The 24,651-nt window shown below is 35.5% G+C and overlaps 2 protein-coding genes across 28 annotated transcripts; one reads left to right on the top strand and one right to left on the bottom strand.

Moving 5' to 3' along the window:
* Positions 1 to 4,041: 4,041 nt before the first annotated feature.
* LOC140758049 (cyclin-dependent kinase G-2) lies at positions 4,042 to 11,986 on the bottom strand. Of its 26 annotated transcripts, none has more exons than XM_073094040.1 (13): positions 10,044 to 11,986; positions 9,826 to 9,954; positions 9,609 to 9,744; positions 9,445 to 9,533; positions 9,217 to 9,328; positions 9,009 to 9,115; positions 8,307 to 8,931; positions 7,354 to 7,365; positions 7,193 to 7,242; positions 6,825 to 6,909; positions 5,037 to 5,152; positions 4,477 to 4,917; positions 4,042 to 4,364 (listed from the first exon to the last, which is right to left on the bottom strand). In XM_073094040.1, the coding sequence occupies exons 1-7, from the start codon at positions 11,549 to 11,551 to the stop codon at positions 8,832 to 8,834; spliced, it is 2,181 nt and encodes a 726-aa protein (XP_072950141.1). In that variant the 5' UTR covers positions 11,552 to 11,986; the 3' UTR covers positions 4,042 to 4,364; positions 4,477 to 4,917; positions 5,037 to 5,152; positions 6,825 to 6,909; positions 7,193 to 7,242; positions 7,354 to 7,365; positions 8,307 to 8,831. The 26 variants fall into 26 exon arrangements, with proteins under 26 accessions (XP_072950141.1, XP_072950143.1, XP_072950147.1 ...); XM_073094042.1 differs by lacking the exon at positions 7,354 to 7,365 and adding an exon at positions 6,341 to 6,735; XM_073094046.1 differs by lacking the exon at positions 7,354 to 7,365 and adding an exon at positions 6,341 to 6,615.
* Positions 11,987 to 17,061: 5,075 nt separating this feature from the next.
* On the top strand, positions 17,062 to 24,437 carry LOC140779661 (ribulose-1,5 bisphosphate carboxylase/oxygenase large subunit N-methyltransferase, chloroplastic). Of its 2 annotated transcripts, none has more exons than XM_073124864.1 (13): positions 17,062 to 17,527; positions 17,615 to 17,690; positions 19,252 to 19,457; positions 19,603 to 19,689; positions 19,786 to 19,878; positions 20,442 to 20,596; positions 20,741 to 20,825; positions 20,909 to 20,995; positions 21,068 to 21,187; positions 22,244 to 22,345; positions 22,425 to 22,595; positions 22,687 to 22,791; positions 24,109 to 24,437. In XM_073124864.1, the coding sequence occupies exons 1-11, from the start codon at positions 17,177 to 17,179 to the stop codon at positions 22,590 to 22,592; spliced, it is 1,530 nt and encodes a 509-aa protein (XP_072980965.1). In that variant the 5' UTR covers positions 17,062 to 17,176; the 3' UTR covers positions 22,593 to 22,595; positions 22,687 to 22,791; positions 24,109 to 24,437. The 2 variants fall into 2 exon arrangements, with proteins under 2 accessions (XP_072980965.1, XP_072980955.1); XM_073124854.1 differs by having other exon boundaries at positions 22,676 to 22,791.
* Positions 24,438 to 24,651: the final 214 nt, after the last annotated feature.

Here is a 24,651-nt window from a genome sequence, read left to right as displayed (position 1 = left end):
ACTATTTTATCAAATTACTAAAATACCCTATCGCTCCTTCCTCTCCCCTCTATCCCATCTAGTGGATCTCGGTCAGAAAAGAAGCTCACCTAGGTAAATGAAGGAGGTGGATTATTTGAGAAAGCTTATTAATTAAATATTATCTATGCAATCTTCTATAAATTTGATAATAGCGATTTGGGCGATAATTTGAGGAGAATATTGTTATTACGTTTAATAACGCATTAGGTCTTGGTACAGTTGTGCTAGCTCTACCTGATTAATAAAGATAGGAATTACGAGATGGATCTACCCAAGCCTGTAGTGATATAAGATTATTTAACTAATTAATGATAGGAATATTATGCTTATGCTTTTTATTTACTTTTTTTTATCGAGGTGGACTCCGTACCTTATGAGGATGATCCCGTGGCGTAGTTGCAGTTAGTATCAAGAAAGCGGTTCAGGCAAATAAAACTTTTATAATCTAGTAGTAGTGTAGAAAATGAAATAACTTACGTTATGACATTATCACATTCATAACATGCATGTGCATATATTTTCCTTATCGTTATTACTGCACATCATGCATGGTAATGTGGATTTTTCACTTGTATATTATGTTGAAATATTGGTCAGCACGTCACATGGTAATGAAGTGGATTCTAACCACATGAGGACCACAGACCACATGTTTGGCGGTAGATGTTACCTATAGTTTCTTTTTTTGGTTGTGTAAAAAAGCTGATGAGTAGTGTGAAATAGAGGCTTTTCTCTCTCTCTTTTTTCATGGCTTTAGCTCGGCTGAGGGAGGGAGGGAGGGAGGGAGGGAGGGAGGAAGGAGAAGCTTAATGGGAGGTTTTTTAGTTTTTCTTTCTTTTGGCTTTTGGCTATGGTTGAATAAGGACGGTGGGAGGGTCATTCTTCATAAATTAGAGATAAGAATATGGGTAATTTAGATATTATATAATTTACGTAGTATATGTTGGTACCATTTTATTAAGTTACTCCAGGGTGTTAAATAAAACTTATAAGAAAATAAAACGTCTAAGTTATAAAATCCTCAAAGATTGGATATGAATCACAAAATAGGTGAAATATATAGTATGATTTATAAAATTTCATGTTCTATTACAAGTAACATACAGAAGTTGAATAGTAAATATCCTTATAATAGAGCATGAATGGATAATAAAAGCATATTATAGGATGATTTTAATTAATTTCCCTAGAAAAGGTGGATGTGCCCAAAAAATAGTTGTCTTAAGCCTCTATCCATTTGTACTGTAATAACCTCCTTATACTATAGTAAGTAAATAATTATTTATCTTATTATTAGTTTATTGATACCTATTTCTCTCTCCTCCCAATTTATACCACCGAATTAATAATAAATAATTATATATTTGTCTCGATGAAGATAATACTCAAATCAAGTGTCATTTCACTACTGTACTCTCTCTCTCAAAGATTATATCGTGTATCTATTTTGGTTGTACCTATCTAATTGGCAAATTATATTTTAAAACAAAATTATATTCATGTAATTTATCTATATTTTATATACGAGCATATAGTTGCAATAAGTTATAAGATATTTGATGAAGAATATTAAAATGAAAATTTGATTTAAAGTCAAGAAACTCATATATACAAACCGTCGAAGATCACTTCCCAGTTTTAGACAGAACATATTGAATCGCTCTCAACTCTACGCAGTTACATTTGATCTGCAATAACTATATTTTAAAAATCATTAAAACGGAAGGATTAAACTCAAGAATCATAGAGGTTTAGATATCTATCACGAAAAGCAATGTATCGCAGGGTCTATCAAGCAAGGTTATTACAAATTGAGTCGTAGAGATTGACATGTAATCTATAAGCTTCTTATAATTGATAAAATATTTTAATAATTAGTTTTCATTCGAGTTTGGATCCATAGCTTTTTATTCGGTTTGAAATTTTTCCATATTAAAATCTGTGTTTGAGATTATTTTTTTACGCTTTATTTTTTATATTTTATTATTATTAGCATGCGATAGATATCATTTCCTAAGTCATATATTATATTATTATTTTTTTAATTGATATCATAACATAGCTAGTGCACTCTTATCTTTCTCTACTCTATCTTCTCTCAAAAGTCATTGTATTCTATTCTCTATTTCTCTCTTTATCTTTAATTTTCATTGTAAAGAAATATGTCTGCAATTATGTCCACACAAATACACATGGAAATTTTTTCGCAGTGCAAGGAAACATGACCGCTAAAAAGACCAAAATACCCCTTAATTGATATAAATAAGTACTAATATATAAATATTATTCAATTAATCCTTACAAGTGCAACATTTGAATTTGATGAGAAAAATGCGGCTTTTAATCATTCAGTGCATACTTTGACAAATTTGTCTGCATACTCAAATGTAATGCAAATTTATATAAATAGTACGAATATATTTATATAGATAGTGAATAAATTATTTTTAATGTATTTAAATATATTACAGACTTATATAGATAATGCATAATTTTTATTCTGCAATGTGAGCATATTTTTTTGCACTGTATAGATATAATGTAGACTTTAAAAGATAGTGTGAGTTTTTTGCTATATAGTAATTTTATGTCACATTAAATAAAATTGTTATTTATTATATTAATATATAAATAAATATTAGAATGTGTTATATTAATATTAGCTCTTTTCTTTTAGTATAAAAAATTTAAAATAATTCTTTTAGAATTGACATTATTCCATAATAAGTGATTGGAGCAAGAATAGTAACCCTATCTTAAGCAACAAACCAAAAGAGTGGTTAGATTAATTTACTTGGTTTGAGATATATTGTAGCATTCAATAGGGCTGTCAACAAAGCTTATCAGCTCGTGAGCTTAGCTTGTTTAGAGTTCGATTGAAGCTCTTAATGAGCTAGATTTTTTTACTTTGAAAGGTTAATCGAGCTGAGTCAAGTCAGAGTCTGCTCACTCGAGCTCAGCTCAAATAGGCTCAAAAATAATATATCATATGATATTATATATATATATATATATATATACCTTATACCATTTATTTGCTATTATTTTTTTTAGAGATTATAGACGAACTCATCGAGATGGAGAAAAGATGAGCCGAGAAGTTTTTCCACCTATCAAGCAGAACTAAGCTAGGCCCACCTCGATTTGTTTACACCCCCTAGCATTTCTGTAGGTCAATAGGGATCCCATGTTGTCATCGCCACCAAAATAAGCTTCTAATATAGGCAGTCCTAAACGATTACCAAGTAAAAAATACTTAAATAATGTTAAGAGGAAAAATAAAAGAATCTAGTGCAGGAGCTTGCATACGAGCATACAATTTTACCCTTATTTCTAAGGAGATTATTTTATAAATTATTTTATAAAATTTTAATTTAATTTCGCCAATGTTAAAAAGACTCATATTAATACTATTATATAGGTTCCCAATTTCGAAACCCAATGGTCAAACTCATACCTCACAAACCGAAACACAAGGGCTAAGCCAAATTTATGCTCGATCCAAGTCGGACGACTTCAACTCGGGCTTGAAAAGGGCAAGAATTTTGATATGATTCCTAAGTTTGTGCCTAAAACTAAGGGCATTTATATAATACAAATCTTGCAAAACCCCAAAATATTTTCAGAATAATTATACTTAGGAACAATCAGCCCTTCTTTAATACAAAAGCATTGAGGTGGAGATGGAACATGCAACATCCGGGTCACACTTCAACGCAATCACCTAGCAATGCCACAGCTGGATGATTAAATAATCCCTTTGGGTACCCATATATTTTGTTTCTATACTCTTTTGAGAAGTTTGCCCTAGTAGATTTTCCATAAAAATCTTTTAATTTCCGAGGGAATATACAAGAGGCCAAACTTTTTTTCCAACCTCTTAGTTCTTATGAGGCCTGCAGGCTACGCATAAAGCAGTAAGCTTTTTCAGAGGAAGACAACTAAAAGGGGGTAAAAGCTTCCAAATCCAAACATCCTCCCTATGTCAAATTGGAATGGCAAAGTTTAGGATACGAACAGTAAGGCCAAGGCCGAAAGAAGCAAAAAATAACCTCAAATTTCCAACCAGTGGTAAGATCCAAAACCCTACACACACAGGCTCAGTAACTCATATTAACAAAGAAAAAACTAGGTCACTTGTCTAGAGGGGTTGTGAAGATCAATGAATCTATTCAGATATCGGTGGACTTACCATTGTGAATTATTTTGACCAAACCGCCGCTTGGTATATCGAAAGGTAGATTATTAATTGACCACATGAGCTCTAGAAACATCAGAGCTAATAAGATTGCAGAAGATGGCACCGGAGAAGCATCTTCCCAAAACCTTCCATTCGAGATAATCTGTACCCAGAATACAAATTTTACATTATTAATGCTTTGTAACGTATAATCTGAGCATCAATAATAGCCCATACTTGAAAGCAGCACAAAGGAGTGCTATCAGGAAAAGCACCTTTCCAAGCAGGTTTCTTTCACTGCCCACGCTTCAGCTTTCCAATACGGCCCTGAACGGCCTGCATCTATTTCCTGCAATGATAGGAGTGCCGTCAGGTCGTAGACCAATAATGCTTTCAACCATATACAACGTTTCCACGAAAAACTTCAGACAGGAACTGCGGCACAACTGCAACTTTCCACATAGGCCGTGCAACCGAAGCTTCCCCTTACAACAGCAGCTTACGTAACTCTCGAGAGTGATAACGTTTCAGAGGTAAGGCTACGCAAAGCAACAAAGCACCATACCAGATCGATTTAATCAAATATGTAATGCCACTTCCAGTAAACTTCCGATGAAAAACCTTTCCGATGGACAACTGCAACCACGGGGAACTGCACTCTCGCAGTGCATGTGTAAGGCCTAGGCGTTGGCCGACTGGAGCAACTTATACACATCCTTCGAGAAAGAATTTACAAAAGGAAAGGACATGTTGAGACACTAGCTTAAAAGAAATCGACAATAAAATGAAAAGAAAAAAAGGGTATAGCATAAAAGGGCGTCCAAATCCACATTACATCATCTCATCGGCTGACTTCATTGTATCAGTAGAGTAGAAGCAGCATTACTTTGTAGAGATCAATGTGACTATACGTGCTAGCTTGCATATCTCCAGGACAGCAGGACTAGCCCCCTAGAAAATAGAAAGAAAAAATAATACATAAAAAGGAGAAGGCCTCTGCAAAAATACAAATTATTGTTTCTCCTTCACATATGAAAATATATAAACTGGCACCCTCAAGGAGTATACATATTTAAAGCTCTACCTCAAAAGCTACAGATGAAATCCAGGATGAACACTCAAAAAGCACCATGTGTTACAGAATAAAGTACTCCCTACCGAGAAAATCAGCAACAATAACAAAATGATATTAACACAAAGATACCATAAAATGGAGGTGCACAAGTAGAGGGGGGTAAGCGTTCCAGTAACAGGATATCTAAAATACTAGACAACCAGTGATGCTTAAAAGAAAGGAACTATTATGAAATTTTTGTTTCCTGAACAGCAAGTCCACTAAATATTGCTGATGCCAGAAAAGGTCGCAGAACAAAAGGCGAGCAGAAACAGTCCAATTACACAAACAGATATTGAACCCAACCCTGCTTGATACATAAGAAAGGATCTGCTTGCTGGACTTTCATCTGTGCAATGTTCTACAACCAGAACGCACCTTTATTCACATCTCCAAGTTAACAGTACCCTAACTCTCTTCCTACCTATAGCATGGTTCTATAGTCTGGCCTTCAAAAGGAGGTCAACCACAAAAGAAATGGAATCCATTGATGAAGCTATTTATGATATTAGGATAATAACCAAATAAATTATCCAAAAAGAAAATGACTCAGAAATATCACTGCGGTTATGAAAAACATTTAGGTCAGTCCTTAGAAGGACATGTAAACAAAGTTTCATAACAATGCCAATAAGAGCTTAAGAACAATGTTGTTGGACATTCAATATTGCCCTTGTTCAACCACATTCTGTCTTTATTTGCAGTTCCAGAATAACATAGCCATGGCAATTCTTAGCCATTTACCCATGCAATTTTCTTCAATTGCAAGGATTTTAAAAAGGGTTAGACAAGCAGATAAGAATGCCTAAGCAGGAATATAGAATTCATTGCAGCTCAAAAAAAAAAGAGACAAATAAATGAATCAAGAAAAATGTAAAAGGAATGTTAGTCCAAGTTATAAGAATTCCTTAAAATAACAATATTATATTTATATTAAACATTTGCAACAGCAAGCTAGTACACTAAATCAAATAGGCAACATCTCTAAGTAATCCAAAATCCGGATAAAATCTCTGCAGGCTCACCTAAGGCAGGTGGCTGGACACCAAGGAGACTTGTCTTCTGAATCTATGATCAATCGCCACCTTAGGAAAATTACTAGAGTGTTCATCCCACCTATTTATGCAGTCAATCCCACCTCTCCCAAAAAGAAACAAATAATAAAAACTTGAAAGATTACCAATTTCAGTACCATCACTTTTGATGCCCAGTTCCTCAAGAGTCAAGATATCAATCTTTCCAATGTTCTTTCCAAAGAAAACAGAATTCCTTACAAGGTAGCTTGTACAGGTGATGTTGCCTTGATACAAGATAATTCCATTAAAATGTAATAACAGTACAATTTGAGATTGGCCTTAATCAGAAATTAGAAACTGATAACCGCATTCCTTATACAGAAACTTCACCAAAACTAGCATACCTCCATGCACAAAAGTAACAAAATAACCAGGTTTTAGCAAACAACCTTATAATGAATCAAGCATCATTCCCAAGGATGTAAACAATCACCTGACACGTACTTGAATTGCCTGGGCAGTATCATCTACCGCATTCAAGTTGCTGTCTTTGATACTGCAGCAGCATCTCAATAGTACTGTCAAAAAGATTCTACACCATCACCAAATCTCACAGTGGTTGCATTACATTGTATCAAAAAGACTAAAAAAGAGAATAGGACAAGATTTGCAAATAAATCCCTCGAGATACACCGGTTCAACTTGAAAACTACATTATGACAAGTTCAAAACCAGAGATGAAGAAAGGGCGCTGGGAAAGAGCAGATTAAAGTGCTAGTTCAATAAGAAGCCAGACATGCTGAATTGACCAGAGTTAGTTAGCTTAAACTGTGCGGGAAGTTACAAGGATAGCGGACTAACCAAAAAGAACTTGTCTTGCAGTTAAGTAACAGAGTACCACTCTTCAAGACCTTTCACAACAAAAAGTCAACTAGCTATTAGGCACGATAATTCGACTTAGATCCCTACAGTAAAAGCTTAAGCTGACGTGCCATAAGATAGTTGTAATAAGTTTGGCAGACCTCCAAGCAGTTCTGTCGCAACAGCAAAATGAGAAGGACAAACAATTAACTGAAAAACTATAATAAAAAAGAAACAGATAATGTTTTGTCCTTCTCAGATGAGATAGAAAAAAGAAAACTTGCATACTTGATAAGACTTTCATTACATCATCAGGTTATCCCCTCATCCAATGGAAACCAATGATTATGTCTTTCGGGATTTGCAACAAATTATGATGTTTACTCCACACAAATTGACAAGATTTAATAACTGCACATGAATTTTGTACAATGTACCAAGAATTTCCTTGTCAAATCCAAACATAGAAGCAAGATGTTTGGAGCAGCTTAATTTCTTTGCTCATGTTCGTTAGGGCAATCACTGACATAATGGAATTTATTCCCCTTTATTTTACTCAAGTACCACTTTCCCTACTAATGATTTCAATACAAGTTCCATTTTTACGTTACATAGATTTTAATTTGCACATGAACAAGATCTCAGCTACCTGTCTGAGATTGACATGTTTAATATATTAGCCTCTTTTGCATTTAACTATAGAATAGTTGGTATACATATTGTAAGATAGTTTACATAGGACAAGGCTGTATAGTCACAGTACCACAGTTAATATAGAAGGTACCTCAGGAGAGAAAACCTCCTAGATGAGATTGTTTTAAGTGGCAGAGTTAAGCACCACAAACACATGAAGAAACACTATAATATAGTGTCATTACTTCAGAACACATATATACAATATAATATCTCAATAATGTATGTCACTCTCGAAAGGGATTCCACCTTACACAGAATTTAGTCATTTACTTCACGATAATATAGTACTATTTAATTTAAATAAACATATAGAGCCTAAAGGCATTATAACAATGAGATACAGAAAGCACAAAAATTCATCATCAGAGAAGCAACAACCATCTTCACTTAAAAACATCGGTATCTATTATTGAATTACCTTTCTCCTTAAAAAACAATTCTCTGAATTCCTTCAGGAAAAGCAAAGAGCATCCCTCCGCTTCCATCATTTGTCTCTTGCAAACAAAAGAGAGAGATCAAAAGGAAGAGCACTGTAGTATAGACAACCTATCCATAAATTTCTCATATTTAAAACCAAGATGATGGAAGCTTCTTACAGCGTATCAATGAAATATGTTACATAGAGTGGTTTCAAAACTAAAACTGATTTTAGCAATAAAATCCAATATGCCACACCTCGCGATGCAGGCTTCACTATATGATGTTCTTTATATGATCAATTGGATCGAAGAATAATTAATCCTGCAATAAAATTTGTTTTGACGAGGATATTAAGGCATGTAATCCATCCAAACCACCAAGGTTCCTGCTAAGTAACAGCGTCAATTGTCACCGGCCAGTGGAAAGTTATGATACTTCACCCTCAATGCACACCTCTCACCTCAGAGAAATCTGTCACAAAGGCTACAGCTAAAACACAATTGCATTCAGTATTAGCCACATGTTAGTCAAAAAGGCTGCGAGTCCCTAACTCCCCTTGTTGCAGCTCTCTTATTCGCTGTTCCTCTAGTGGATCAGGACTCTTCGTAATTCTTCTTAAGCGCCTACAATTATGTAAAAGAATTGTCAGAAATAAGACAATTCAAGTAAAGATTCAGTTGTAAGATTCATTTCCACATACCTGTCATGGGCGTTTTGAGCAGGAAAAGTTGGCATGAAATCCTTGGACTTAGGCAAAGGAACTTCACGAAACCAATCATGCTTAAGGGCAGCTTCTGCTGTTATGCGCTGCAAAACAAAGGCAGAATTAGCACACAGAGTGAAATATTTTAATTTTTAAGGAAAAAAAAGAAAAATATAAATGGTCTGTGAGCATTTTAATGTATCACCTTCTCAGGGTCATAAGTGAGTAGCTTATTTAACAAATCAAATCCAGCTTCTGACAAGGTCGGGCGCCCAGAAAATGACGTAGGGGGGAACTTTTCACGGAGCCTGTTATACCTGAAAAGAGAATAAAAGGTCATTGATCATTTGCATCATCTACTGAAACGTTAAGTTTACACCAGACTACCATTTAAATAAACAACCAATTAAGTATATCACGATTATAAACTTACGGCTGTTTGACAAAGTTAACTTTCACACGAGGCAATTTCCCAAATCCTGGCCATATCTTCTCATTTGGTGTGCCAAGTATTCTGAAAATCTGCAAAAACATAATTTTCTGTAATTAGCTCAGATCAAGAACAGCATAATTGCACTTGACATAACAGAATGATACCTTATCAAGTTGATCAAACTCAGTTTTTCCATTGAAAAGTGGTTCTTTGGCTAAAAGCTCAGCCATTATGCAGCCCAAAGACCACATATCAATAGCAGTAGAATATTCTTTTGCTCCTAATAGAAGTTCCGGTGCCCTGTCATTACAAAACACATGAGATCAAGCAAAAAATAATAACCGATAATCAATATGCATAAGATGTTGGCAATGAACCTACCTGTACCACAAAGTTACGACCAACTGAGTATATGGCTTCAATGGGCTCCCATACTGACGAGAAAGTCCAAAGTCACATATTTTTAACTCACCGCAATTATTCAAAAGAAGATTTGAAGTCTTCAAATCCCTGAAGAAATGATACAAACTTCAGAAAAAATGCAAACATACTCCTATAATCAAATAAAGGATAAGAATGCACAAGATGAGAATTCTTACCTATGTAGCACCCAGTTATCATGAAGATACTTGACACCCTCCAACAGCTGCAACATTAAGCACTTAACCTCACTCTGACTGTAGGGTTGCTTCATTGTCTCCATGAGCCCTTTAAGGTCATGTTCCATGTATTCCATTACCATAAAAATACTATCAAGACTGCTGCCTACAACAACTTCCTTGACATCCACAATAGAGGGATGATGGAAAGACAACAAAATGTTTATTTCCCTCAAAGAGGTCAATGGGAAACCCTCTCGTTCTTTCTCCATCTTCACCTTCTTCAGCGCAACGATTTCACCAGTTTTCTTGTCCCTTGCTCTGTATACAACTCCATAAGTGCCTTCATTTATTTTATTAAGCCTCTCAAACTCATCTACACTTCTGCATCCTTGAAGCATGTTTATACATCTTTGGGGTGGGTGTTGTACAGCTTCACAAGTTCTATCCCTATCATCCTCATTCTCGAACGATGCATCAGACAAATGGTCAGATACATCATTGTCACCCACAACTTCATATTGATCCACCACCATCTCCTCATACTCAACTCCACCTTCTCCCCTGGAATCAGATGACTTGGAGGAAGCCCCTCCTGAACCATCTCTAACAACCTCCCCAAGCTCTGGACTGGCCTTCTTATGCCACCTTCTGTCCAAAGTATCTGCCGGTGATATACTCTTTTTCTTGGCCACAACCTCCTGTTCATCTTCATAGTCATCAAAAGAATTATTCCCATCTGCCCAGCGAGAAGCTGAAATGTTTCTTGTCATATGGTACTCCTCGTCATCCTCTTCCATCTGAATGGGCCCCTTATCTGCATCGCCAAACTGCCGTGCATGAGGCGAATCAATTGAAACCATTGGATCGACCAAAGATGCATCATAGGGCTGCTCCATGGACAATTGTGCCCCCACAACCAGATCTGATGGGACATCAACCTGAGGCAAAGGAAGAGGCGGCGGTGGTGGCAGCGGAAGTGTGACAGGTTCTGCTGCCTCTTTCCTACTTATTGGAATAATGGTACTGGACTGCTTTGCATCATCCCTATCCCACACGATAGGAGAGAACTTCCTCTTCTTGCTGGGCGATGGAAGCGAATTATCTTCCTGACCACTGCGAACCCCATTTTCTTTAATATGCTGCAGAGGTGTCCCAGAATCATCCGACCCGCTTCCACTTGACAGCTCCCCAGGCTCCCGATCTACCGATCTCCCTAAAAGTTGGATCTTTTTTTGCTCATCTCCACTGCCACTGCTCGAATAGCTTCCATTCACCATGGGAGAGCGGCTGCGGTGATGGTGGTGGTATCCATTCAAAGATTCCCTCTTTTTAACGTCTCCTGGCCTATCCCTAACCCTAGCTCCCAAATCGAGGACGGCGCTCCTATCCCTGTCCCTCTTCCGGTACCGATCCAGGTGATTCTCTCTCCTCCTGGAAGCTTCGGAATCCACTTCCCGGTCCCTGACTTCGTAGTCTCTATAGCCTCCGTAGCGTCCCGCGGCCATCAAAGACTCAAGAAAGTGGAGAACGAAACGAAACGAAAACGAAACCCTAGAAATCTAAAGGGGAGGAGATAAAACTAACTCGTAAACCTAGCAAACCGGAGCCCAACAAATCAAAGACAAAGGATCCAGGCAAACGACAAGTTAACCTCTCCTAATCGCGTTAAAAATCAAACAAAAATTATCAGATCAGCCCCAACGGATTTGAACGAGAATAAAGGGAGATGGAAACCCTAGAAATATACAGAGAACAAATCGAGAGGGGCGATGCGACCAAGACTGGATCCCCGATCACGAAATCGAACTGCGAAGAGGAAAGACACGGAGAAATCAACAGATCTGACCTGCGGCAGCGCCTTCGGCGACGCGGTTTTGGTTCTCGGCGATGCGAAAGTCGTATAGGTATAGGAAAAAGGAGGAAAAGAATTTTGGGCTCACTTGCCTCCTTGTGTCGGTTTGGAATATTCGTCTAATGCACTTCTAAGAGTTGAAAACGGGTCGGATATTCGACTGGGATCCAAATCGAATACCTTTTCGATTTGGATCCGAAGACGGTTAACCTAGTTATATGATGTCCATTTACCCACACAAATCTAACCTGATAATTAATAAATCTTTTCCATTTTTTGGAAAAAAAAACTTGATAATTGAGCGATTTGTAGCAAAAAGCTCTATTATTATCGAATTAGCAGCAATACGCCCCTCCATTATCGAATTACAATTACGAGCATTTTTTTACTGATTTAATTATAACAAATTCTAAAAAGATCGTCATATCCTAAAATAATAAAATTAGTACCTATCAAATTACCTCACTACCTCATTTACTGTTTTATGCTAAGGTTAGCAATCGAGTCAGATTAAGCGGGTTCGAGTCAAGTCAAGTTCGGGTCTACTCAACTTCAATCTGACACGAACACGACACAATTAATAAATGGGCTCTATTTGATATACACAAATACAACCCGATTATTAAACAGATATCACGACACGATCTATCAAATATGTTTAATAAATGGGTTATTACTACAATCTCTCTGATAAATACTTTAGTATGGTTTAAAGTTAGAGCTCCTACTAAAAAAGCCAATTAAGAATATTTTTTCCAAACTTATATACAATAGGGTTTCAGTCAAACAAGAAGAGTGGAGTACTTTTTATAAGAGCGCCTAGATAATGAAAGGATAATGTCAAATTTGTTACCGAATTTCTAAGGCCTCTTAGCTTATGTTCACTGATGAGCTTAAAGCAATAATGTAAGATTTGGAATAGTTGATATTTAAGTCAAGAGATAACCTCAAATAAACATAACGTGTATTTAACCTTAACAATAGAACCCTCATCCATCTCACAAAAAATGGTACCATATATAAATTGAAGGATTGAAAGTTTTGGTTAGGACCCAAACTAGAAAGAGAGTCATTTGACTGTGCAAGGAGAATTATTCTTGATAAAAAAAGGTTGGTCACAAGAATAAAAAAAAATAAGACAATGGGTCTACCTAATATGACCATTAATAAGAGTCCGTGAGGAGGCCAATTGAAGACAAGATTGAATCAAATTAATCCATAATAGAAGTCCATTAAGATGCTTATCAAAGAGGATAGACTAGTTTATAGAATAAAAAACTTTCTCAAAATCAGGCTTTAAAATAAGTCTAAGCACTTTTTTTGTGAGCCTAGTTAATAATTTTATGTGTTGCAACAAAGTTATCCTCTTTAACAAAAGTCTATTGTGGACCAAGGAACGATTTATAATAGATTAATATTGATAATATTTGTAACATCTATTGGTTACTCAATGTACACATTTGTCATAGGTTATATTAATATCATCTTTCTTTAACATGTGCATACTTTAGCATATTTGTAACGACTATGCATAAACAAGTAGTATTATAATTGCATATCGAACCTTCGTTCATTTTGGAATAATTTTTTTTATTCTAAAATATAATTTCTTATTTTAGAATAATAGTTAAATATTATAATAGTCATATTAAAAAATATAAATACTATTCATTAAAATTATATCTTATATTATACACTAAACTAATTACCAATTTATTCTCAATATTTATCTCATCAGACTACTTTATTTAAATCAAAAGATATTTATTATAATTTTATGAAAAATAAAACAGATGTTTTCTATCTTTTTCTTCCCTTTGTATCATATCAAAGTTAATTATTATATTTTTATTTTAGAATATTGAATATTTATTAGTAAAATAAATCTCTCATTTTGGTATAATGAATAGAAATTGTTATTGTTATTTCAATCCTATTCAAGGTGTGAACAATGGCTTAATTCATTTCCCTTGTTTTCTTTCTTCCTTTCACTTTAGAAATAACATTTTCTTTTAATTTGAATATAAATCCCTATTTCAGAATAATAGCTAAATATCATAATACATTTATTCTATAATATAACACTATTTGTCAAAATTATATCTTATATCGCATACTAACTTAATTATCAATTTATCCTTAATATCTATCTCATCAATCTACTTTATATCAATACTAATTTTATATAAGATTAACAAAACCTTTTCCCCACCTTTTTATTCATTTTATATCACATCAAAAGTAATTATTATGCTTTTATTTTAGAATACAAGTGAACATAATGATAATCATTCTAGTGAACAAGACTTAAGTGTTCAATTTGCAATTTGATTCAAATCATGTGTTAAGTGTTCGTATGCCATTTAAATCGTATATGATTAGATTCACCCTTTTTTTTCAATTTATATTTATATCTAACTTAAATAGTTTAAGCCAGTCCAATAGAACAATATAACAGGGGTAGTCAATCAATATTTATTAATGAAATCTAAAAAAATAATCCTAATTTTTAAAGATTATTATTTTGATAGTTATCTAGATAATTGAAAATTAAGCAAATGAGATAATGCTCAGATTTTTTAAATTTTAATTTAATTTATAAATTCTATTTAATCAACTTCAGTGTTACGAGTCAAACTGAAAGGTAGATCTGTCTATTCTTTTGCAATACATTCTTGGATTGCTAGACCAGCTAAAGTGTGGGCTTTTGTATCGTTAGACCTACTAGTGAAGCACATTTTATAGGAAGGATGTGAGAAAATCCACCTAGAGCATTTTTGGATGATTGATCTAATAGAGCAATGAATATCTTTAAATTCTCCATTGATAGCTTTTACCATAGTGGCTGAGTCGCTAAAGATCTAACAAACCTTATCAGGGTAATGTGTGGAAAGCAAGTTAAACTTAGTTTGAATCGAAAGTGCCTCACCATAGACAGCATTAGAGTATTACTCCAAAAAAAGAACATTTCCCAAAATGGACTTGTTTGGATAACGAGCAACCAAAATGTCGACCCCACCAAAAAAAGGATCAATTCCATGCGGTATTTACCCAAGCAACATAGTCTCCAAATTTAGCTAGAGCTAATGGGCCTTTATAAGTAGGAAGCTCATATAACCAATTAGCACTCACCTTTAAGCGAGAGCATGGTTTACAAACTGTTGATGGTTTGCGGCCTATGAGTGATCAGTTTATTTAACAATCTCCCCCGGGGAGATGGCAACATGTCGCGGACTTAACGTTTTTTAGCGTTTTGGCAAGTTCACACAACACTCTAACTTCTTCGCAAGATAAAGTAAACCTCAAATTAAAGTTAGTATAGAAGTAAGAAAAGGAGAAGACATTTACTAACACTTAAAAAAAAACTATTTTAATGAAGTCTCACTTATTTTTTATTTACTCAAATTTTAGACAAAATACAAGTAGTGGATTCAAGCCTTTATATAGAAAAACAGTTAGCTACTAAGTTATCTTAACAAATATCTTTCATAGATATTTATAAAGAAATAGATAAGATAAAAAATGTGTCATTTTTTGCCTTTATCGATCCGGTAGTGGATAAGCTTGAGGCTTATCCAATAGTGGATAAGCTCAAGTCTAGCCTAAATACCGTAGTGTCCTTTGAATCAAACTTTGCTATTGCATCGCTAATACTCTTAGATTGCGTACTTTAGTTTTGACTAAAATTTTGATGGAACATCACAAATCGCTTCAAATACCAAGTCGTTTCTCCCATTCCAAAGTGTCTACATGAGTTCTGATGCAAAGTCTGGAAACTCTACCAATATCACTTGCAGCTCGGCAATCGACACATCAAGACGATAAACCTACTCAAATGGTTAATGTATAGTGTGTTACAAATTTGAATAAATTTTTAATTTTCAGGGCTTTACAAATCTAAGATTATATAGCCAACATTTGATCAATATTTATTCATTTTAGTTGAATGGAATATTTTAGCATGCATATCCTTCTAAAATCTATCATTAACATGCATTGCCCTCTAAAATTATATATATATTCAAAATATTTAGTTTTTGTTTAGATATCTTCGATATCTCTCAACCTGAATTAATCATTAATATTTTGTTAATTTAACTTTAAAAAAATTAAAAACACCCTAATTCTTATTTACACATATTCATTTTAATTAAGAGTATTTATATTTTTAGCATGCTAAATTACTAAATAATTTTAATTTATATTGATATATGTCAAATGATAACCTCAAGAGTATGCTTGTTTGTGAGATATAGACTTGTGGATCTCATATATCATATGTTTGGTATAAATATATTAGACTAGACTAATTGTTTGAATAGATGGCATAATTTATATTCCTTTCAAAAGAGGAAATATAATATTTATAGACTGAGGTTGAGATAGTATACCGAGATGATAGATAAAGACCTTATTACTATATTGCCTTTATAAAGAAAAATAAGTTTAGCTATTTACTTAAATAAGTAACAATCTTAATTACTTAAATTTTATATTTTCATTCCAACATTTTATTTTATTTTCTGTTTTACCTTAAGCTATGGTATTTACTTAATTAAAAAGCTTTATTTTTACTTATTTTATTTATGCATTTACCATCTTATATTACTTTATTTTTCTTTCTCCTATAGCTTTAAGGGGATAATTTTTGACAAAAAATTATCTAATGAAAAATGTGAGATCATTATGAACATTGAACGAAGATAATTTAGAAATTCTTTTTACAAAATATCTCTTTGAATAAGATCTATTATTTTAACAATAATTTTATTTTATTTAGTTATTTCATCTATAGTTTTGTACAAGCTAAAATGATATAGCCCTCCTTATTCTTTCTATGTAGAAACCAAAAGGACCTTCCTGCAAAAATCATGGAAATATGAAACTTAGAAAGGGTACAAAGCGAATAAAAAGTTTTATAGGTGCAAAAACGAAAAAAAGCCCTTAAACGTAAATGATGGATAATTTTGCTATTTGATTAATTACGCTTTTGTCCGCATAAAAAAAGTGGATGCTATTGCAACCCCTGCCATTTTCTACACCGACACACAGGTAATCTCATCCGTCAATTGCATCTCCGTGATCTTGATCGGACGGCTGTGGACTCAGTACCTAATTCTCCTATCTCCTTCTCCAGAACCTTATCGACTATTATTCGGAAAAAGAAAAATAAAGAGAAGAAAAGGAACGCTCTGCTAGCTTCGGAGCTAACAGCCAGTCCCTTCTCCGCTCGAGCCCGCACCCAAACCCGAACCCTAATTCCTCTCCGGCGGCCGTCATGGACGTCGCCCTCCTCCTCAACCCCTTCTTCTCCTCCGTCCCGTCCCCTTCTCCCCGCTTCTCCCGCGTCTCGAGTTCGATCCTTCGAAACCCTGGGCGTCTCAGCCATTTCCGGTCCATCCGTCGCCGAGCTCTCCGCTTCGCCTGCCGCGCCGGGACCTTGGTGGCGGGGTCGCAGAGGGAGGAAGGGAGCTCGCCGCACGCGCTCAAGGGAGCGGAGTCCGGGGATCTCAAGGCTTGGTTGCACGCGCAAGGGCTTCCCCCTTGCAAGGTCGTGCTCAAGGAGAGGTCTGCGCACGACGGGAAGCACCGAACGATCCATTACGTCGCGGCCAGTGAGGACCTTCAGGTGGCTTGCTCACGTGTTGGATTGTGATGTGTTCGTTAGCGTGGGTGTTTTTTAAGTGGTAAGAAGGAATTGGGTTTTTGTTTGCAGGCGGGAGATGTGGCTTTCTCGGTGCCGAACTCGTTGGTTGTGACGTTGGATAGAGTCCTGGGAAATGAAAGCATTGGTAAGAAATCAATTGATTGATTTATCATTTGCTTGCTGAAGCTGGAATTTTGTTGAAATGAATACAGAGTAAGATGGTGGATGTGGGTGAGAAGGGAGTATTTGGTAGCATTGAAGCAATAAAAGGGAATTAGTGAAGAAAAAGTAAATTTAAGGGCTTAAAGTCATCACTTTTATATCTAACTGGCAGGAGCTGGGCATGCAGGCTGACGGTTGGACGGATTGAGGGCATTTGGGATGGCATGAACATATTCAAGAGAAGTTGAGATTGATGATTTATCACTACTGTAGTTTAAGATACTTGCCCTTGATTCATAGATAGATGAATCCACAGAAACACATGGATGCAATCCAATAAATATGGGGAAGTTCATTTTGCCCTCTTGTGGTTCAGCCAAGTGAACAATTAAATAAATCAAGTGAAAAATGTAGGAAAGAGAGACTCTTAACTTGATTCAAAAAGCCAATCAAAACACGGGATGTCACTCGGAACTTCCATTTTGTGACATTTAATCTCCTTGGGACTGAGGCTTTTGTGCAACCATTAGTTTTTACTTGTCCAAATATAACATAAAGGCAATTTCATGCAAATTCTATCTAACATTTTACTATGATTTGGGATGTCTGTCAACCTCAAAAGTAAAAAAACAAAATGAGGGATTAGGGATGGGAGAAATGTCTGATTTATGAATCTGACAAAAAAAAAATCCAATTGATATTATAAATTACAAGGGTCTTTTGGTTGTTTTTGCATTAAAAATAATGTCTGCTATGTAGTTGCTGATAGGTCGATAACTTAATATCATTAGGAGGTTAAGTGCCACAAATGGAAGTTTGGGAAGGCAATTTGAATTTTGGTTTACTCATAGGAAGTAAAGTATATTTTCTGCAATAAATTTCTAGTCCTAATTGAGTATGTGATTCATAAATACACAAAATATCCCATTTACAAGTAAGATAAGCCCATGATTTCATTGTACATGTAATCGAAAATGGTTATAAATTTTGACTTGCAACATAATATTGCAGGGCTAGTTTTTTAAACCTGTTATGTTCTTGCCTTTGAATTTGTTCAGCCTCTCAGAAAGTTATTGTAAAACTCCTTGAGAAATTCATCTTAATGTTGGTTAGCATATAGTATTGCTAAAGAAGATCAGTTAAATTTTATATCCCTGCCCTAATGTTGGATATATATTGAGTTGTTTACAATTAGATTTGGATTTGTATCCTTTCTAGAGATCAGCTGAAGTCAAGTAAACAATACATTAAAGGATTGCCTTTCTTGGACACCATATGTTAAATATTTAAAGTTTTTTTAATAAATCATTGAGTCAGAAATTGTCATCCCTTCTTTTTTTTTTAGTTCTCATGGCCCTAAATCTGTATCTCATCCCAAACTGCAAAAACTAACAAATCATATTTGTTGTTTTAACAGACTAACAAATTGTAGCCTTGTCCAATAAAGAATGTTACTCCTATAGTTTTAAAAGAAAGTCTATGACATGCACAACTGGTAAGTCTCTGTTATGTACCTGACCTTGTCCAACCTTGCTGTTGTGCAGCTGAACTACTTACAACAAGCAAGCTATCAGAACTTGCTTGCTTGGCACTGTACCTCATGTATGAGAAAAAGCAAGGGAAACAATCTGTCTGGTACCCTTTCATAAGGGAGCTTGATCGTCAAAGAGGAAGAGGACAGCTAGCTGTTGAGTCGCCACTTTTGTGGTCTGAAAGTGAACTATCTTATCTGAATGGAAGCCCTACAAGGGTAATTATAATTTTATTTGTAGGACATGTACATTAATTGGCTCTGGACTTGTTTTTGGAGTACAATGCTCATAAATCTTATCTCAATATTGAAGATTAAACAATGTTTTGTGCATCAAGAATTTTAAATAGAGTTAGTGGTGTAGGCGGAAGTCCTTGAAAGGGAGGAAGGAATAAGGAGAGAGTACAACGAGCTTGACACAGTTTGGTTCATGGCTGGCTCATTGTTCAAGGTCTCCCTTTTCCCTTTCTTGCTGCTTGGGCATTGCTTTTATGTGAACTATTGCACATGACATTTTTCCATTCTAATGTCTTCTAGTGCTATGCAGCAATATCCTTTTGACATACCTACTGAGGCTTTTCCATTTGAGATCTTCAAGCAAGCATTTGTCGCAGTTCAATCTTGTGTTGTACATTTGCAGGTAACTTGATGCACAACTCGACATCTATGTTTTGTCTTGATTCTAGATTCAAAACATGATATTATATTTTTCCTCTGCTAATGCAATTGGTCATGTGAGATTGTCAATTGGATAGGAAGAGAGAAGATTCACCAAGCCACAAAGTATTCTTCTGATTGTTATGCATCCAAGTTAGGTCAAGATTCTCCATTCCTTAATGGACCAGAATGCTTTTTTTAATTATTATTTTGAGTTCTCTTATCCTAGACCATGCTTAACTAAGCTAGAGTACCCTGTCAAGCCTGCTCAAATTACAATAGTTGGTAGAAGATTATTAAGAACCAAAAGGATCAAGACATCCCAAACCTAAGATCCATAGCTGAGTCCATGTAACTTGCGTTGCATTCACAGATTCATTTCCATCTTAATCTCTTGCTATTATCTTGTAGATATTTGCTGTTATGTGTGAAAAGAAATATTACTAGTTTGTCCAAATTTTGCAATTTTCTTTAGTCGAACATGCTGGATACTTTTTGCTATTTGTTTTTAATTGAAAAGTCGTTATTCTTTTTACTGAAGAACAGAAAGTTAGTTTGGCTCGAAGGTTTGCCTTAGTTCCTTTGGGACCACCATTATTGGCTTACAAGAGCAATTGTAAGGCAATGCTAACTGCCGCGGATGATGCTGTTCAGTTGGTAGTTGATCGTCCATACAAAGCTGGGGAGCCAATAGCAGTATGGTATTATGATTAATTCTCTTGGCAGTTGACATATTAAGTTCATTATCATTTTTTATCCAGTGGTATCCTTGGACCAATTTGTTGATAGCAAGTATATGTATGTAATATAGAATGTAAGCATCTCAAAATCTTTAGATTGTACAGGTGTGGACCACAACCAAATTCGAGGTTGCTTTTGAACTACGGTTTTGTTGATGAAGACAATCCCTATGATCGCATTGTAATAGAGGTGAATGAATCACTCTTTATATGTTGAAATTCTTATTATTATGCACACTAATTGATCTGACCTTCGAGTAATTTCTTTTAAAGGCATCATTAAACATGGAAGACCCTCAATACCAAGAGAAAAGGATGGTTGCTCAGAAAAATGGGAAGCTCGCTGTCCAAGTTTTCCAAGTGAGGAATACAATTTTTTTTTGTCTTTGTTATAATATCAGCAGTAAGCGTTATATGCATCTTTTCTGTCAGGTGCATGTGGGTAGAGAGAAAGAAGCCATTTCAGAAATGCTGCCCTTTTTGCGACTAGGTTATGTTTCAGATCCAGATGAGATGAGTTCAGTTATATCTTCTCAAGGTCCTATATGTCCTGTAAGTGTGCCTAGCTATTTTTGCAACTATTGTTAATATGACAATTTTTAAATGCTCTGGTAGGCTGGGCATTATTCTTCTTAATCTCAGGTGCAGGATGGAGAATAGGATACATACTTTCATTACTCAATGAACAGAGTATTGAGTATTCTTTACTTAAACCTTTGATGAATATTATTTGTATATTATGAGCTTTGATATCTGATTTACATATGGAGGAGAACAATGAAACTATCTTTTAACCTTTTTTGAACTTCTAAATCTCTGGCAGATTTGGTCAATTCTGCAGGTATATCTATCTAATGCTATCATTTAGCCTTCGTTTCTCCTTAGTTTGATGTCATCCATATTTGAATAAAATAGGTAGTGAAAATGTTGGGTCATAAGACTATAAAAGTTCCAAAAATTTATACCAATTTGTTCCTTGCTGTGGGTTGATGAGTGAGCTTTTTATAGACCATCTTATGTGTAGTAGCTAGCTCACCAATTAATAAATATCCTTTGAATTGATGAACATATTTAACCATTCAAAACTTTGTTTTGCTTCCAAAACTTTATATTTGTTTACTGATTGGCAGCACTTATTAATCAAGAAACATGAGCAGGCTTATCGGGCCTTTTCTCATCAATATGGAAGTAGATATATAGAACAACTTTGAATTCAAAAGGTCCCATCCTGTACTGAGCCTATTAGGACTCACTATAAATCTGATCCAAACCAGTATGGGTTCATCATTGGAAATATGTTAGCTCTTGAATAGGATATCTTCTTTATTATTTGCACTTTAAGTGATGTAATCATGTCACCTTGGAGCATAATGCCGTAACCTGGGAAAGAGTTCACATGAAGAGGATTACACAATGTTTGTTAACTTTACCATGTGATTCCTAGTTTTATTGTGCTAAATGCTAATCTTATCCAGTATCTTGAAGTATGTCTATTTGTATTGGTTACAGAAGTCATTCACAAGAAAGCTTTTCTCTATGAACTGTGAAATTACATTGTAAAGGAGGAATAATATATCTCATTGGCTATCTTTATTTCATTAATTATAGGTTAGCGCCTGCATGGAGCGAGCAGTGTTTGACCAACTTGTAGATTATTTTACATCTCGGTTGGCTGGTTATCCCACAACTTTAAGTGAGGATGAAGCTATGGTAATGGGCTTTAGAATTCTATTCGCGATAATGTCGAGTTATCACATTACTGAACTGCTTGTCACCATCTGATTGTCAGTTGGCCGATGGCAATTTGAACCCAAAGAAGCATGTTGCTGTACAACTTCTGAAGCTAGAAAAGAAAATGCTGCATGCCTGTCTTCAGGCTACATATGAATTCATAAACAAGTTACCAGATCATACAGTATCTCCCTGTCCTGCTCCTTTTGCCCCTCAATTGAAATAATAGGTACCATCAATAATCTGCCCTCATTTTTATTACCCGTCTAATTGCCATGTTTAAGTTTTCATATTTGTGATATTTTACAGTGCTTGTACAGAAGCAGGCTATACTTTCACTGCTCAGACATATGATATAAGATGTGCAGGTCAAGTGTGATATTTCAGCTTTTCATATTGGTGTGACAAGTGAGTTGCAGTAGCAGGTAACTCATGTAAAATGATAGAACAAGTATCAGTTCTTTGAAGTAAAAGTGTAAAACTCTTACATGAAGTGATTTTATTTTTTATTACTTAATCAATTATCAGAGATAAATTTGCAAAACAAAGAACTTTTGACATGGTACATTCAAGATAGCAGCTTCATACATCTATCGGTCCTTTATAATGATAAGGGCCCCCTAATTAGGGTTTATCTAGAACTAGTAGATTCAAAGGAACAAGACACCGTTAGTGTTTTTTCTTCTTCTGCCCTCTCAAATCATTGAAATCGAGACAACATAACTTCAGTTGGTTCTCCTGTACGTAGGTTTATTTTAATGTTCTAGATTTTGGCCTGAAAAACACATGTACAATTCAAGTATAACATGATTATTCATGGATTCCAAGTGTCGAACAAAGTTGTATATGGGGCAACGATTGCCGTGTTGATTGGCACGGGCTGTGCCAATTGGCACTAACCGTGCCGCCGGCGTACCGACATGTGACACGAGGGGTGCCACACGGCACCCCTCCTAGTATCGGCACGAGGCTCGCTGTCAACCTCATCGTCAAGCTTTTTGTCGCCATCAACCTCGCCGTCGCATCCCATGCGGATGTCCTAGACCTAGGCTGAGGAGGAAAAAGACCTTGGGTGAGTCGGGTGGGTGAATAAAGATTTAAGTTGCGGATCTGGATTGATAACGCCTTCATCAATGGAGCGGAGCTCAAGGACGACAGGTGACGAGGTTGGCTGCAAGCGGCAACGATGAGGTTGAAGAGTGATGATGAATAGTTTCCCTTTTTTTCTCTCCCTTTTTTGTGGCACGGCCAGCAAGTGCCGCAGCATGGCCATCCTTGCTGTGGGATACTGCATTAATTGTCTTGCTAGCATGGCACAACATCACAAGTACCATATAGCATCAAACAATATCACTCAATACATGGCGGGTGGTGACAGTTTGCCACCTGCAAATTATAACTCTAGGAGCTGACCAGCAGCCAACATCATTTACACATAACTTTAAGAAAAAAAAAATGCAAAGAAAGCAAATGCTGCCTTCACAAATCACAACCAAAAGCTTCAACCAAATCTTTGAGATAAATATTCTTCATTGTGGGGTGAATCCTCCATTGTAATATTTGTCTGAGGTGGCTTGAGAAGAGCTTTTAGGTAACAAGCCATGAGTCATTCTTTGTTCTGCTACTTGTGCATTTATAGATGTTATAGCAAATGCTTATGATGTCTGTTCGTGTGCCCTGAATCAGCAATGTCACTCAATAGTATAATCTATTGTCCTTGATTTTATTGTTGTGTATTGCAGGAATTTCAAAGTTCCCTCTTGCTACAGAAGATTCTGAGATTTTATTGCTTTCACGGGGCTTACATTGGATGGATGCTTCATGCGGATCTATGGGAGCATCCTTCAAAAGTTTGTGCAGTTACTTCATAATTTTTTTAGAAAAATGTGATTTCAGTCAGGTGGATCGTGGAGATTAAAGTAGTCAGAATGTAAATCTAGGCCTTTGTTTTTCTCTGGCGGTGACGCCCCCGCCCCTTGTCGTTTACCTGTTGCTAGCATTGTTAACCATCTTGTAAATCGACGTTGTGATTGCGTAATTGAGCTATGTTCATTAATTTTTCCTTTGAAAATCTGCAATCCTGTTCATATAATTTTACAGCATGTCATAGATAACTGCATCTATAGAGTGAACCTAAGATATTTATTGTGCAAGTGAGTTCAAGTCCGACGGTATTGTACTTTGTCCTTGATAAATTGTCGTAGTCTCTTATTTGCCATAGCTGGATCAGGACGGTCCTTTTTATTTTCGTAGAAATGAAAGAGAATATTAACCTGATTGAATTA

The sequence above is a fragment of the Typha angustifolia genome, chromosome 3, assembly GCF_048772165.1.
Source record: "Typha angustifolia cultivar Huaian chromosome 3, ASM4877216v1, whole genome shotgun sequence".
Classification (NCBI taxonomy): Eukaryota; Viridiplantae; Streptophyta; class Magnoliopsida; order Poales; family Typhaceae; genus Typha; species Typha angustifolia.
Note: the sequence above shows the minus strand (reverse complement) of the source record. Positions and strands in the feature narration are given on the sequence as shown.